Genomic DNA, 13970 nt, shown 5'->3' on the forward strand with positions numbered 1-13970 from the left:
TAATGTCTTCTCCCTTCTTCTCCCAGTGAAGTGCTTGCTCCTTTTTTGTGCATTTATTATTTTAGAAATGTGAATAAGGCAAATGAATGCATACTTTGCTACCTAAGATATTAGTTTGAAGTGCATATGTTATAGCAAGCACCCAGGTTGTAGCAGGCATATTAGATAGAGTCTTTTACCTGGGTGTGAAGATTTGGTCTACATAATTTTGTTGTAGATGGCTTTCTTTCTGTTTGTATATTTTTGAAACTCTGAATTAAATGTGTATAGCTGAAATGACAAGGAAAATGATTGCTTGTAAGATTGTCTCTGTCTACCTTTGGATGAATAATAAGCCCTGTGGAGTAGCAAGCAAATGAAGTAAAAAATAGGGTATAATGCCTACTGCTTTATATGGGAAATGACAGGATTACTCTGGGCTTTATTCACAGAAGTCACTCTTCTGAAATTCTATCTCATACTCTCCTTACCTCCAAATTTTAGTGTACTTTATTTTTAAGATTATTCAAGACTTAATTCACATCCTTATGCTTAATTTGAATGAGGCTTTATAAATAACATACTTGAATATATTCTATCTGCACAACCTTACATTTAGTATGATATAGAAAAAAATTATTTGGAAAATAACTTAGCTGTTTTATCAGAACAGCTTTTTAAAAATTTAATGTTGGCCCTGGGTGTGTATATATGTGTTCGTGCTAACGTAGAATTCATTAGTTCGTTTGGCTGCATGCATCAACAATAAAGGTTTTAGAGTTAGTAGTAAACTGGCAACTTGTTGATGGTTGAGACAGTACTGCTTAGTTTTCTTTGTTGCAGCTGTATTTGGCCTTTCTTTGCCAAATATACTAAAGAGAGAAAATAACAACACTAGGTAAACTAAGGAGATATAATTCAGAAGATAGAAAGAAGTAGGGTGAAACCATTTAACATTTTCCAGATAAACACCACATTTTTTCTGAACTGGTATATTATCATTTACATATGTATATGAGCAGTAGTGTGTTTCTGACAGGTGGCTTTTGAATATGGGAACTTGAGTTTTTTCGCTTGATTTATTTTTGTTTTGTTGCTGCTGAGTTTTTTGGGGGTGTGTGTGTGTGTTTTTTTTTGGAATGATCATTGCTTTTTATATGATTTAAAATAAAGCAAGGTGAGAAAATATGGTAAAGCACTGAGGCTGGATCTTCCTGTGGGATGGTGGGAGCAGGAAGTGGCGATCATATGTGTTGCTTTTCCACTTGGTGTGGAGGTAGAATTGTGGAAGGAACTAGTGTGTAGGAGTGTAAGAGGAGGAGCTGCTTATGGAGGTCCTCTTGCTTGGAAATGACTTTTAAGTCCCTAGGCATGGTCTGAGTTGAACACCTACTACTCAGAGGCTCTGGAGCCATACTGTTTGAATCCAGCCTCTGCTAGTTAGTAGTTCTGTGACCTTGAGCACAGGATTTCCTTTCTCTGTGCCTCAGTTTTCCTAGCTGTGAAGTAGGGCCTCCTTAGCTCATAGAGTAAAGGTGAGGATTAAATGATTAAGTATATGTGAAGTGCTTAGAATAGTGCCTGGTACATATCAGGAGCTCAAAGAATTAGCTGTCAGCACTTGAATTACTATATTATCTGGTTTGATTTCAGTAGCGCAGTTCTGTGAGAATAGTTTGCAATAGCAAAGCATTTTCAATAGTTTGTTTGAAAGGAATGGTACTTAAGGTGCCCTGATAGTTTCTCAAATGATGCTTACTTACTCATTAACATCCAGGACATCCACTGAATGCAGAGTAGTAGGTCCAGGGAAGCTGAGAAATCCAGGATTGAGACTGATACGCTTAAATTTTGTTATCCTAACTTTGTTGTGATGCAAAAGACGTATATTAAAAATTGGAGAGAGGGAGATAGGGTAGAGTAACAAATGTGTGTGTTAATGATTATTTCATTAGCTACTGTATTTGTTGTTGTTGTTTTAAATGAGGAAAGAGGGGGACATACTCATTTATCTCTTAAAGAATTCTCAGATAGTCAATTCTGGGCTGCTCTGGAACTCTACTGTTGCAGGAATTTGGGCTTCTTTTTTCCTACTCTCCATCCTCAGCTTCTGGCTTCTACCATCTAGGTGATTTCAACTAGGAGGAGGAGGGGTTGAAGCAGTGCATGTCCTTTCCTTATATCCGATTGGCCAGAACTTAATTACCAGGCTACACCTACAAGGATGGCTGGGGATCCGAGACATAGGCCTAATTAAATTTAGAGGTCCTATTAACAGAGAAGGAGAGGAGAAAGGATGTCAGGGACACCTAGAATCTGAGGCAAGTTAGAGAACAATGTTTATATATATAAAAATAGTTAGTTTTTAATACTAAGCTGGGAAAAATATATGTACTTGTGTCTGCACAAAATAATCTTGAATATAGTAGAAAATTTTTAACGTTTGTTGCTTATAGGAAAGGGAACCTGGGTGATTGAGGTCAGGATTGGGAAAGAGACTTTTCACTGCGTACCATTTAGAATTGGTGATGTGTAAATTTTAGCTTTTCAGAAGTAGTAAATGAAATTAAGAAGAAAAGTATGGAAGTCTGACATATAAATTCAAGAATAGGTATGTCATCAAAAATCAATAATACTTAAGATTATCATTTTAAGTGTGTTAACTCTTCCCTCATTAAAAAAGAATGTGGTGTGTTGAAATTTCAAAAAATGGTTTAGACTCACGTAGTTTCAACCCTTTCAGATTCCTAAGATGTTTTAAAAGAGTCAGGCTCAGGCAGTGCTGAGGGTCTGGAAAGGGGAAGAATTCTCCTGATTTATGAGGCATATTTCTCAGAAGGGTATTAATTTTAATGATGCAGAGATTTTTAGGGTTTTGAGGGAGCAGGTCAGGATAGTGTGTTTATTTAGAAATTTATTCTGTAAATTGAAAGTGAATAAACCGTAATCATGGAATTAAGTCAAGAGAGATGTGCTCATATATATGCACGTGTGTTTGTATCTTGGTATGTATTATATGTAATATTACACATTGTATGCTTATATCATAGAAGCCCAAGAAATCTTAAAAAAAAATGCAGCTCAGAATTGTGTCCAAAGTAAGAAGTCACCTTTCTAACTCTAAGATAGCTTAGTAATTTAGGCTTTAATTCTTTGCATTGATATGAGCCAAAGATGGCCCATTTAATTTTGGGCGTAATTGTTTTCCACTTCTCTGTTTGAACTGAACTAAACTTGCTTGTAAGTTATACCCATTCATTGGGCTGATGTTTGGAGCTACCCAAAGTGCAATTTTTTCTCCTAAGTGACAGCTTTTTAAAATATTTGAGTAAAGCTACAGCATCCCTGATGATTCTCCTCAGCTAAATTCAGTTAAAATAATTTTCATATGAGAGTTTCTCCATCCTTCACCAAACTTGTAGCCCTCTGTATGTTATCACCTGTTAAAATGTGGCACTCAAAACTGATGATAATGTTAGAGATCTGGTCAGAGTAGACCTTGGTGAGCTGATTATTGGTGTTGATTTGTATAATATGCTTTGGGCCATAATAATTTGGGCCATGAAAACTTTTAGTAGCCATATTTCATGGATGACACGTTGACTTGTAGTCTGCTTAATCCCCTAATCTTTTGTAAGTAATCAGCTGGCTGCTAAACCGTTTGATATGCCTGTGGCTGACTTTTAGGAATTAATGGGCAGAACTGCATCCTTGTTTTTATTACATCTAACATAAAAGTTTTGGTTCATTAAAAACCGTTGGGGTATTTAAATCTACATTAATTTTTCTAGCATTTGCATTTCACTGAGCAGCTTCAGCTAATCTTTTAAACTGAAAAAGAGATCATTTGTTTAAAAGTTGCCTATATTTAATAATTCTAAACTGTTAACAAGTGTCATATTTTAGCTAGGCACTGACGAAGTTCATCATAAAAAACTAATGCTTAATATTTAAAAAAAGTTACATGTCTGTGTGCATGAGAGCTAAACTTTATCTGTCAAGGTTTAGAAATATAGGGTAATGATAACATTACTGTTCTAACTGATTTTTCAGATAATGAAGATAAAGCAGATACCGAGCACAAATTATATTGAACATTCTGGAAAATGGCACTAAAATAGGAGGAAGACAGGGACGGCCCAGTGGCGTAGTAGTTAAGTTCACATGCTCTGCTTCAGCAGCCCAGGATTTGCAGGTTTGGATCCCAGGTGTGGACCTAGCACTGCTCATCAAGCCATGCTGTGGCAGCATCCCACATAAAATAGAGGAAGATTGGCACAGATGTTAGCTCAGTGACAATCTTCCTCAAGCAAAAAGAGGAAGATTGGCAACAGATGTTACCTCAGGGCCAATCCTCCTCACCAAAAAAAAGAGAGAGAGGAAGACGTTCAAGCTCTCTACATAGCTGGGAGGATCTTAGTTTACTCTCCTTGATTATTTTATTTAATGAGTAACTCCATTTTCATTCTTAGTGTTTTTTCCAGTTAGGTAATAAGGATTATCAGTGTATAAGCCACTAACTGTAAACAATTATAGAATGTAAAAAGTGATTTTTGTGGATGGCGTTGCTCATCCCCAGTGCAAGATATTCCATTATTTTTATGGGCTTTTCATTTATAAACATAAGAAATTTTGCTTTCCTAATGTTTAGCATATGGATTGAATATCCTGTTTATTTTAAGCTTTAAAAATTATCTAGCTCTACACTCTGCATTAGCCACATGTGTAAATTTAAATAAAAATTAAAATGAAATAATTAAAAAAATATTCAGTTGTTGACTTGCACTAGCCATGTTGCAAGTGTTCAGTAGCCACACGTGTCTAGTGGCTACTGTATCAGGCCGCACAGATTATAGAACATTTTTATCATTGCAGAAAGTGCTATATTGAATGATGCTGATCTAGATACAAATGATTTTCATTAAAATTTCTGACTATTCTCACACTAAAGGATGAACCCTAGAGGAAAGCGTAATAATTCTTTAATGATTTTTATAAGAATAGAAATGGTATAGTTTAATTATGAAAAATCTAGAAAATATAGAGAAGCAAACAAAATAAAAAGTTTCTCTATGGCCCGACTATATAGATTTTCTATTTTTAACATTTGTTTTATATTTGAGTCCTTTTTCTCCGCACATATGTTCAAACACCATGCCTTTTAACAGGAAGTGTTTTTACTTTATAGAAGTTTATCTGAACTTTGTTCTAAATCTAAACTAACTACATATCTTCTGTGTTTATAATTAGCCTTTTGACTAAAAATATCATAATAAAAATACTCTGTTTCATTCTAGATTATTGTATGAGTTAGAAGTATTGGAAATTGTCCCCAGTTATTTATTTTCCTTTAAATGCTCTTTAAAAATTTTAAGTATTTACCAGTATCTTATATCAGCGTTTGCCTCAAGCACTTCAAATAAATTCATAAGTTTCACTATAAAATGGTGACACGGCACTTGGAAACTTTATTCTGCCTTTTTGCTCACCTTCATCTCGTTTGATATTTGGCTCTGTTAGTATCATCTTTGACCACCAATCTTAGTAGGTTCATGTTGGCTTTGTTGGAAATTATTATGAATTTATTAGTCAAGCCTGAGTGTATGGGTAAGTGAATTTAAAATCTGCCCATTCTAGTTTTTACTTGGTGTTATTTCATGATGATCGGAATTATGTATGGTATTCATTTTAGATGTGTTCCTTTGTTTTATGGGAAATGGAGAATAGGCAATAGATGATCATGGTAGTGGCATCAAGTTATGGTAATAAGAGGAAATATAGAATGTTTCCATACTTTTGCTTAAATCATTAAAGAAAAATCCTTTTTCACCATAAAACCATACTTGCTTATAAATTTAATGCTCATCAACTAAAAGAAATAATCAGAGAGGAGTAGGAAAAGTTCCTAAATATTTTACTGAGATAAAAGAAGACAATAACTATTTTAATGAGTGCTTTATTTACAGTGCCGTTATTAGCTTTAAAAAGTCACTCGTTTTATTTATCGTAAAACTAAGAATTGTCATACTGTAGCCCAATAATTTTATAAATTTCTCTGATATTAAAAAGCACTGAAATAAATTGCATTGTTGTGCTCTAACCATCTGCCAGATAGGATTATATATGACTTAAATAAAGAGGATCTTGAAATTTCATGCCTCTAAATTATAGTAATTTCTGAGACTTCAACGTACCATTCAGACTCTTAATTATAGAGAAGCAGAATGATTAGTTTTCAGTGATTGTGATTTGGTACATATGCACACTTAGATAGCTAAGAGTGGAATAAGAACTGAAGACAGTCCTTTTGTAAATGTTAGGCTTTAAGGGTAGTAGAATCATCCCAGAATTTGCCTTGTTTAGGATGGCTTTTCCAAACTTGATGAGTATTTATGGATGTGCTTTGGATAGGTAAATTTTAGGATATGCATTTTGAAACTCTCCATCAAAGGCTCTGTATTTTACAGGAGGGGAAAAATCAAGGCATTTTAAGTGGATACTCTGCTGCACATCATGTTTTCTTATCCCATCAAACGCTCTTGAAGTGGTGGTGAGAGGATTTTTGTGATAATGGAAGCTATTCTATTTCCTTTCTTTGTGGGCACCAGACCTGGGATTGCACCCAGAGATTTGAGAAATCATACACATTTTTCTTTCTTTAGTGACTTCAGGACACATCATAACATGTAGCAACATTGTAGAATAAATTATTAGCAGGGAAATTCTGACAAAATTATTGGGAAGCTCGAAACAATCTTGAAAGCTATTTTTTATCTAAGGAGAAGATAAAGAAACAGTTATTAAGTACCTGTGGAGTGCTAAGCACTATGATAAACCCTTAGAGAAGTTTTCTACTTTTAATTTTTTCGTTAGGCCTTTGAGTGTTGTTAAAACAGAGTCAGAGAGGATAAGTTCTTCAGGATGTCCTGTAGCTAATGACAACTGGGATTTGTTAGATTCCAGAATTCTCTTCTTTCCATCGTTCGTTTTCTCCTGCAGTCGCCTGGATTACGGAAAAAGAATGATGTCCTTAAAATACTATTTTTTTCTTCAGGGATGAAACGGTGAGAGTAAGTGCATATGTGTGTATTGGAGTTGGGGGTAAGAATAGGAATAGTGTTAGAATTGGTGGGTTTGAAGTATCATGAGAGGATTGAAAGGCAGTTTGTGGTGGTTTAAACAAGTAGATATTATGGCAAAAAGTAGCTGTTCAGTATAAATGGTAGCCATTATTACTCTAGAGATTCTATGAATTCACACATAATTCAATAAAGTTCTTCCCATCTGTGGGAAAGATAGATATTATTTGTTTTCATCAACAGGGACCACTAATAACTTTATTCCTAAGCTGCAAATTTAAATTATCAAAGTGCTCCTACATTATCTTATTTGGCAAGTATTTCCATTTTATAGATAGGAAAAGCACTTACGCCATAACTAGTGGCTCTTTTAATAAATACTTAGATACTCTAAAGAATGCTGCATTGACTGTGTCTGAAGTTGAAGTGAAATATATTGATTTCTTGGGTGATTGAACGGAGGATATATGCGTTATCTCAGGAAGGAAATGAGTTTTAAGGTTTTGTCTTTTTCTTAAATGTTTGTATTTTTTGTTTCTAGGCTGTTCGCTGCTACGAATCTCTAATCTTAAAAGCTGAAGGAAAAGTGGAGTCTGATTTCTTTTGTCAGTTAGGTCACTTCAACCTCTTATTGGAAGATTATCCAAAAGGTAATTTTTTCCCTTTTAATTACTATTTGATTTATATATGTTTTAAAAATAACTGTAATTGTTCGTGCTCTATCAAAGGTACTGCCATTTTTACTTCTAAGCAATTGTAAGCTTATAAATATCCTAAACAATGAGAAAGAAAAGTGGATTAGATGGAAATATGAAAAGTTCATATATCTCCAAGTAAATCTTCAATAAGTTGACCATTCAGTTAAACTGATAACCACCTCCGTGTACGCTATCGTTTTGTTCTGCTTTGTGAAAAATCCCTGCCCTTTAAAGGCTCTACCGTAGTAGAAAGTGAGCCATTGATGGACACTTTGGAAGAGTAAGCAACTCAGCATTTTTCTTCTTTATCCTGGCTATAAAACTTCCATTTTAGCTAGAAAAATATTTGAATGAAAATCTGATCTGTAGCCATGTTCTTGTAAAGGTAAGTAATACAGAGAGATGATCACATATGAGCTTGAGCATTGGATAAAGCAAATTATTTTATTCATTTGTAAATTTTTCCTGTAAGAAATAAGTGAGTTCAATAACTGAAGTCTTCCAAGATGTCTCCTTTTTATGATACCAAGCTGCTGACCCAGATCATTACTCACTTAGGAAGTTAAAAGCACCCCCAAATACTACTCCCCTCAATGTTAAAGGCAAAATCCATAGCAAAGGAAAACTGTATCCTTATAAGCAAGAACATTTTAACCTTCTGATGATAGTATAATTCTTAATGTGGAGTGGATGAACGTGTTATGCTTGTTTTCCACAAATGTATTTAGTGGGCAGAACAACTGGCGGGTTGTTCCAGGGCTAGAGTGAAGGATTCTTGGTGTTTAATGTTGGTGTTTTATTATGCTAATTTTGTGTTAGGTCAAGTGAACACGTTCCTAATGAAAAGACAGTTTTACTAAGACGGGTATACTCTAGTTCAGGCTTTATTTCCCAGCTCATCTCTAGTTTATAGCTGCATTACTGTTCATAGATTATATAAACATCCTGACCTTCTGTCTTCTAATCTGTAAAATGAAGGGGGGGGGGTCATAGATAGCTCAGGGGTTTTGGGGTTGCTATGTGAAACTGGTTAGTACTTAACAAAATGGCTTCAGGATAATAGGTATTAATACTCTATTAGATATTTAATTAGCTAGTAACTTATTTAAAGGAAGCTATTATACAAAAGAAAGAATATAGAATTCTGTGCAATCTTATTTTTCAATGCTGCACCTTTTACTTTGAGAGCACATAAGCAGAGACACAGATTTGAAAATAGGTTTGCATGTGGGGCTGTATGTCCTAGCTGCTTAGTGGTCATTAAAATATATATATATTGGCCTTTAAAATTTTATTATAGTCTATGAATTTAGCTACATTTTCCGTTTATAAAATATTTGGCTATGAAGGTAGTAAAGAATCCAGGGATATTTGTTTTGGAGGTGTTTTTTTCTTTTTTGGAAGGTGAGGTGTAGGGGGCATGTAGCAACTAGACTATGTGGCAAACTAGCTGGTGGGAATAATCTGATAAAATGGGAGAAGAGAAAGATAACCTAAGGGTTTAAGACCTTGAAAAGATGTGCTTTGAAACCCATTTACTGTTGTGTAGATGAACTGGCCACTGTGATAAGTAGGCAGTAGGTTGATTATCTGTAATAGGAAGGAGAGAATGGATGCAGGGGTAGACAGATATTTTAGTGTATTTTAGTATTTCAGGCTGGTGGCTTCTATTTCCTAGTTGTGAGTTTTTATTTTTAATCCTCCTTGAGGCTTTCTTGATCACATTCTTACTTTAAATTCATTTTTAAATACTAATTATTAAATTATTTCTATCCATTCTCTTCACCATCTTCCTGTGTAAGTTCCCAAACTAGAACCAGTCTCTAGTAGCCACTCCTCCACATACACACCATCACCACCAGTTTATGGAGACATTTGTTGTCTCAGGCTGCTTTCTCCTTCTCTCTTCAGATCCAGGACAAGTTGAGAACCTTCAGCCCCAGCCAAATAAACATTTATTTTTAGAGAACAGATTACAAGCCATAACTTTTTGGGGAGTAAACATAAACCATGCAATGAACATGTGAGTAAACTGCTCAGTTGTATGGATGTGGGGGACTTACTGGCCCTGTTATTCTGAAGACAGTTCTTTAATTATTGTCCGAGTCCTCTTGTTTGTGTGAAATTTTCTGAGCTTGGAGTTCCTTGTGAAAAACTGCTTCTACTTTTGCAGAAGAAAATCATAGAATTTGTTTTGTGTACCTTTTGGGCTCTGTTTTTTCTGCCCTTATTTGTTATTCTAATCCCATCTGCTTCCTGTCTTAGAGAAATTCCTAAAAATTTCTGATGTATAGATGGTATACTTTGGTTATGGATTTATTCATTAAAAAATATCTTTTCTGTCATTTTAGATGAATTTAAAGCAAAAGGAAAAAAGGCGTAAAACTTTTTTAAAAGCCTTTCGGGTTGGTAATATGTATGAAGAGTTGAAAAAAAAAAAAAAAGTCTGTCACTTGATTTGGTCATTTGGCTTGTAGGAATTTATCCTAAAAAAGCAATTGGTTTGAGGACTGCGGGGAAAACGGAGGCTCAATGTGCTTGGCCTATTGTAGGTGGGATTCGCTTGGAGGATAAGGAGTACCTTTAGGATCAACACCTGTGGAAGGTGGAGGCTGGAACCAGGATTGCACAGAGGGAGAAGTTAAACTTTGACAGCCTTGACCAACTCCATGGGGAGCCCTGGAGCTCGAATGGTCCTTCAGAGCTATCCTAAGTTGGGCCAAGATGACCAGACCTTTATACTCCATTCATTTGAATATGGAATGTGGGCCAGCCTGGGAAGGAGTGTGGCCTTGGACAAGGTGGCTCTCTGCAGCTAAGGCAGCTTCATGGCTAGAGGCTATCTACCGACAGGACTCCCAATAGTCTTTCCTTGGAAGTGGGATGTGAGTGATTCTTCACAGTGTCTACCATACCTCCTTTCCACTCCTAACCCCAAAGCTAGCCATTAACCTCTGCCGAACCAAATAGCTGATGGAACTGTCAGACAGACTGCCTTAAGCCGTGGGGGTGGTGCAGGGATTTATCTTCTTTGGGTTGGAGAACAACCTGAGGCACAGACATCCCTGGGCTGAAGGATAAACATATATATTCTTGTGAATATATGTGATGGATCTTAGAAGCAGTTTAATTAATAGAAATTATGTGTAAATATATAGGAGAGGATAGTTAGTAAGTTAAGTTAGTTGCTTAGAGAATCAAGTAACAGAGTATCTCAAAACACAGCAAAATTATAAAAAGATAGAAATTATAAGGTAAGAGACTTGGGAGATAGTAAGAATTCCAGAGGCAAAAAAATTACTTGAAGGCGATATAATTAATCATTCCTGATATTAATATAAAAACGTTGACACTTTAAAAATAGTATCTTCATGGTTTGTGGTGAGCTGGAAGTTTTCCCTGAAATTCTAGCCAATGATAGACTTTTCCCCCTTCCCTCCTTTCTTCAAGTACTTGGTTATTTGTTGCATTGCCTGTCACTTGTGGGCAAAATAAGTTTTAGTTGTTTTGGTTCCTGAGCAGTTAAAAAATGGCTAGGGCAAGTTACATATCAAGAGTTGCTAATGTGGAGAAGTCTTAAGTCAGAGTTGGTGAGCTTTCTTTGTCTCTGTCTTGAATGGAATGATAATACTCCATCCTAGGATTTATATGGTATAAGAACATAAAGTGCACGTTTTCCAATAATAAATCTTGAGTTTGGCTTCTCCAAAAATTATCAGTTTTTCTGATCCTCGCATCGTTCACGGCTTTCTTCTTGTGGCTGCTGGAACTAAAGGCTGTGATTCCTTTAAGAAGCAGCTCTTTGTTTAAAACTTCTTTCAGATAGTCATTGAGAATTAGCTTGCATAGGATATGTGTTTGCTATACAATACAAATTTACTTTGTGCTGAAATAGTAAAATAAAGTGAAATAAAAATCTAGAACAGTGACATATACTGGCATGTAATATCCATAGAATGAATATTATGTATCTCTCTGAAAGCTGATACGGTTACGGTGATGGTTGCTGTGTTTTCATTGCATTCACAGTCATTGCACCCTATTTCTCCATATAACTTCATTTAAATGTATTTAGTGTTTTTCAAACTGCGATATTAAAAAGAAAATAAAACTACTGGTGGCTCCACTCCCTCGCATCGCAATTTGGGAATCATCAGTATTTGGTTCAGTCTACTCATGGCCTAGAATTAGAAAATGCAATAGAGAGATATCCAAGGAAGCAAAATAGTGACTCCAACCCAGCTTGTCAGAAGCCCATGTCCAGGCAACAAGCAAAAGTTGTACTATTTTTAAGAACCAGAGAGCCAGTGGTGGAACACATTGAAGGAACTTGAAGAAGACACCTATTTGGTGTCTCTTGTAGTCAGACAAATGTGAGATACTAAAGACCTTGAGGGGTATATTATTTTAATAATGACAGAGAAGTAGTAAATCTATTTCAGTAGATGTATTAGTTGGACTTGAAGACCTCATTGATGATGCTGATGTAGAAGTAAGGGATTATTTGTTTCTTTGCTTTTACAAATTCCTGTCTGCTTGTCTCTGTAATCTTAAATCTTCAAACCTGTGGAGAGAGGGCAACATGAGAACAAAGATCTGTTGCGGTGAATGCTGTCCAGGGGGTTTTTCAAATGTTAGTATGTATTAATGCTACATATAAGGGAAGATGTGTTTTAGGCAATCATAGATTTGAGAAGGCAGAAAGGTGCTAGAGAGCTAGGTACATCAGTCATTTGTATACACTGAAACATTAATGTATGCTCTCTGAGATGTCATTTATCCCAGGGTATAAATAGAGCTTTTCAGTCTAGCCTTGGGGGGAAAATATCGAAGAAATCTATTGACCTAATAACTGTAGGCAACCACAACGTATTCTGGCCTAATGATGACAGTCAGTGAACTGACAGATTTATTTGTCTTTCTTCCCTTCCCTTCCCTTCCCTTCCATACCCATAGACTCACCCACTAGCGGCTAACTTGCTGCCTGTAGTGTTACACATTGGGCTGGGGATGAAAAGAAAAATGCTGAGTTGTCCCTGCAGTTAACACATATTCTAATATAGGAGTATAGATTGAATTTTAAATCTTTTCCTTCCTTGCATTTCTGTTGCATCTAACTCTGAAGAAGACTCCCATTTTCTGGCAAGGCTATCACCCTTAACCTACATTGTTGTTTCTTTTTGTCCCTGTGCTGTCTGTATGGACTTGTCATCAGGCATGTCCACTTTCTCTTGTTTTGACAATCTTAACTCAGAGCCATAATATGTCCAAGGATGCTCAAGTCTCTGTCACCTACTAAATCTTTATTTGACCTTTTTTACTCTCTCACTCTATTTCTCTAGGTTTCTCTTTATTTAATTCCAAATGAATTATAATATGAATTTGGACTTCTCTTTTTATTCTTCCTTTACACCTTACTCCTTTTACTGAAAAACTTGTTAGGCTGCTTGTGACTTGTAAGGAAATAACTTGGATTAAATGGCTTGATGTCACAGTCTCTTAGGAAGTGGCGAGGTTAGGATTAGAACCCAAGTTTATCTAAAGCTGCTGCTTTTCCTACTATATTGTTTGCCTTCCTGGTGGCCGCCTTTTGATAATGTTGACCATCCCCTAATTTTAATATAAGAAATACACTTATTTTTACGTTTACACAAATAATATATTCATTGTTTAAAGGAAACCTCTAGAATACATATAACCATAAAAGGTAAACAGCCTGAGAACAGGAGCCATGTGTTTGTTCACATCTGTATTTTACTGCTTCTAGCTTGGTGCTAGTCACTTAATACTTAAGAAATATGTGAATGTATTAATGACTCATTGGTATTCTATCATCTGGAGGCAAATCTTTTTTTTTAACATTCTTGATATAAATCTTTAGAGACTTCTATTACAATAAATTTTCAGTATTTAAAAATTGAGTTATACTCTACAGTTTTCTTTTTTAAAAGCATGTTTTTTTTCTTTTCTTTTTTTTGAAGATTGGCCCTGAGCTACCATCTGTTGCCAATCTTCCTCTTTTCTTTTCTCCCCAGAGCCCCTCAGTACATAGTTATGTATCCTAGTTGTAGGTTCTTCTAATTTCTCTGTTTGGGATGCCTCCTCAGCATGGCTTGATGAGTGGTGCTGGTCTGCGCCCAGGATTTGAACCGGCGAAACCTGGGCCGCTGAAGGGGAGCACGTGAATTTAACCACTTGTCTACGGGTTGGTGGT

General features: G+C 35.7%; 1 protein-coding gene across 21 annotated transcripts in view; it reads left to right on the forward strand.

The window, feature by feature from the left end:
* KDM6A (lysine demethylase 6A) overlaps positions 1–13970 on the forward strand; it is a 206637-nt gene that overhangs the window by 62763 nt on the left and 129904 nt on the right. For all 21 annotated transcript variants that reach the window (XR_011536275.1, XR_011536274.1, XR_011536276.1 and 18 more), the window contains one exon: positions 7600–7708. Coding sequence is in view for 15 of the 21 variants with exons in the window: in XM_070606385.1 (XP_070462486.1) it covers positions 7600–7708 (109 nt within the window). In the remaining 6 variants the exon portion in view is untranslated. The remainder of the gene's footprint in view (positions 1–7599; positions 7709–13970) is intronic.

The sequence above is a fragment of the Equus przewalskii genome, chromosome X (genome assembly GCF_037783145.1).
Source record: "Equus przewalskii isolate Varuska chromosome X, EquPr2, whole genome shotgun sequence".
Lineage (NCBI taxonomy): Eukaryota > Metazoa > Chordata > Mammalia > Perissodactyla > Equidae > Equus > Equus przewalskii.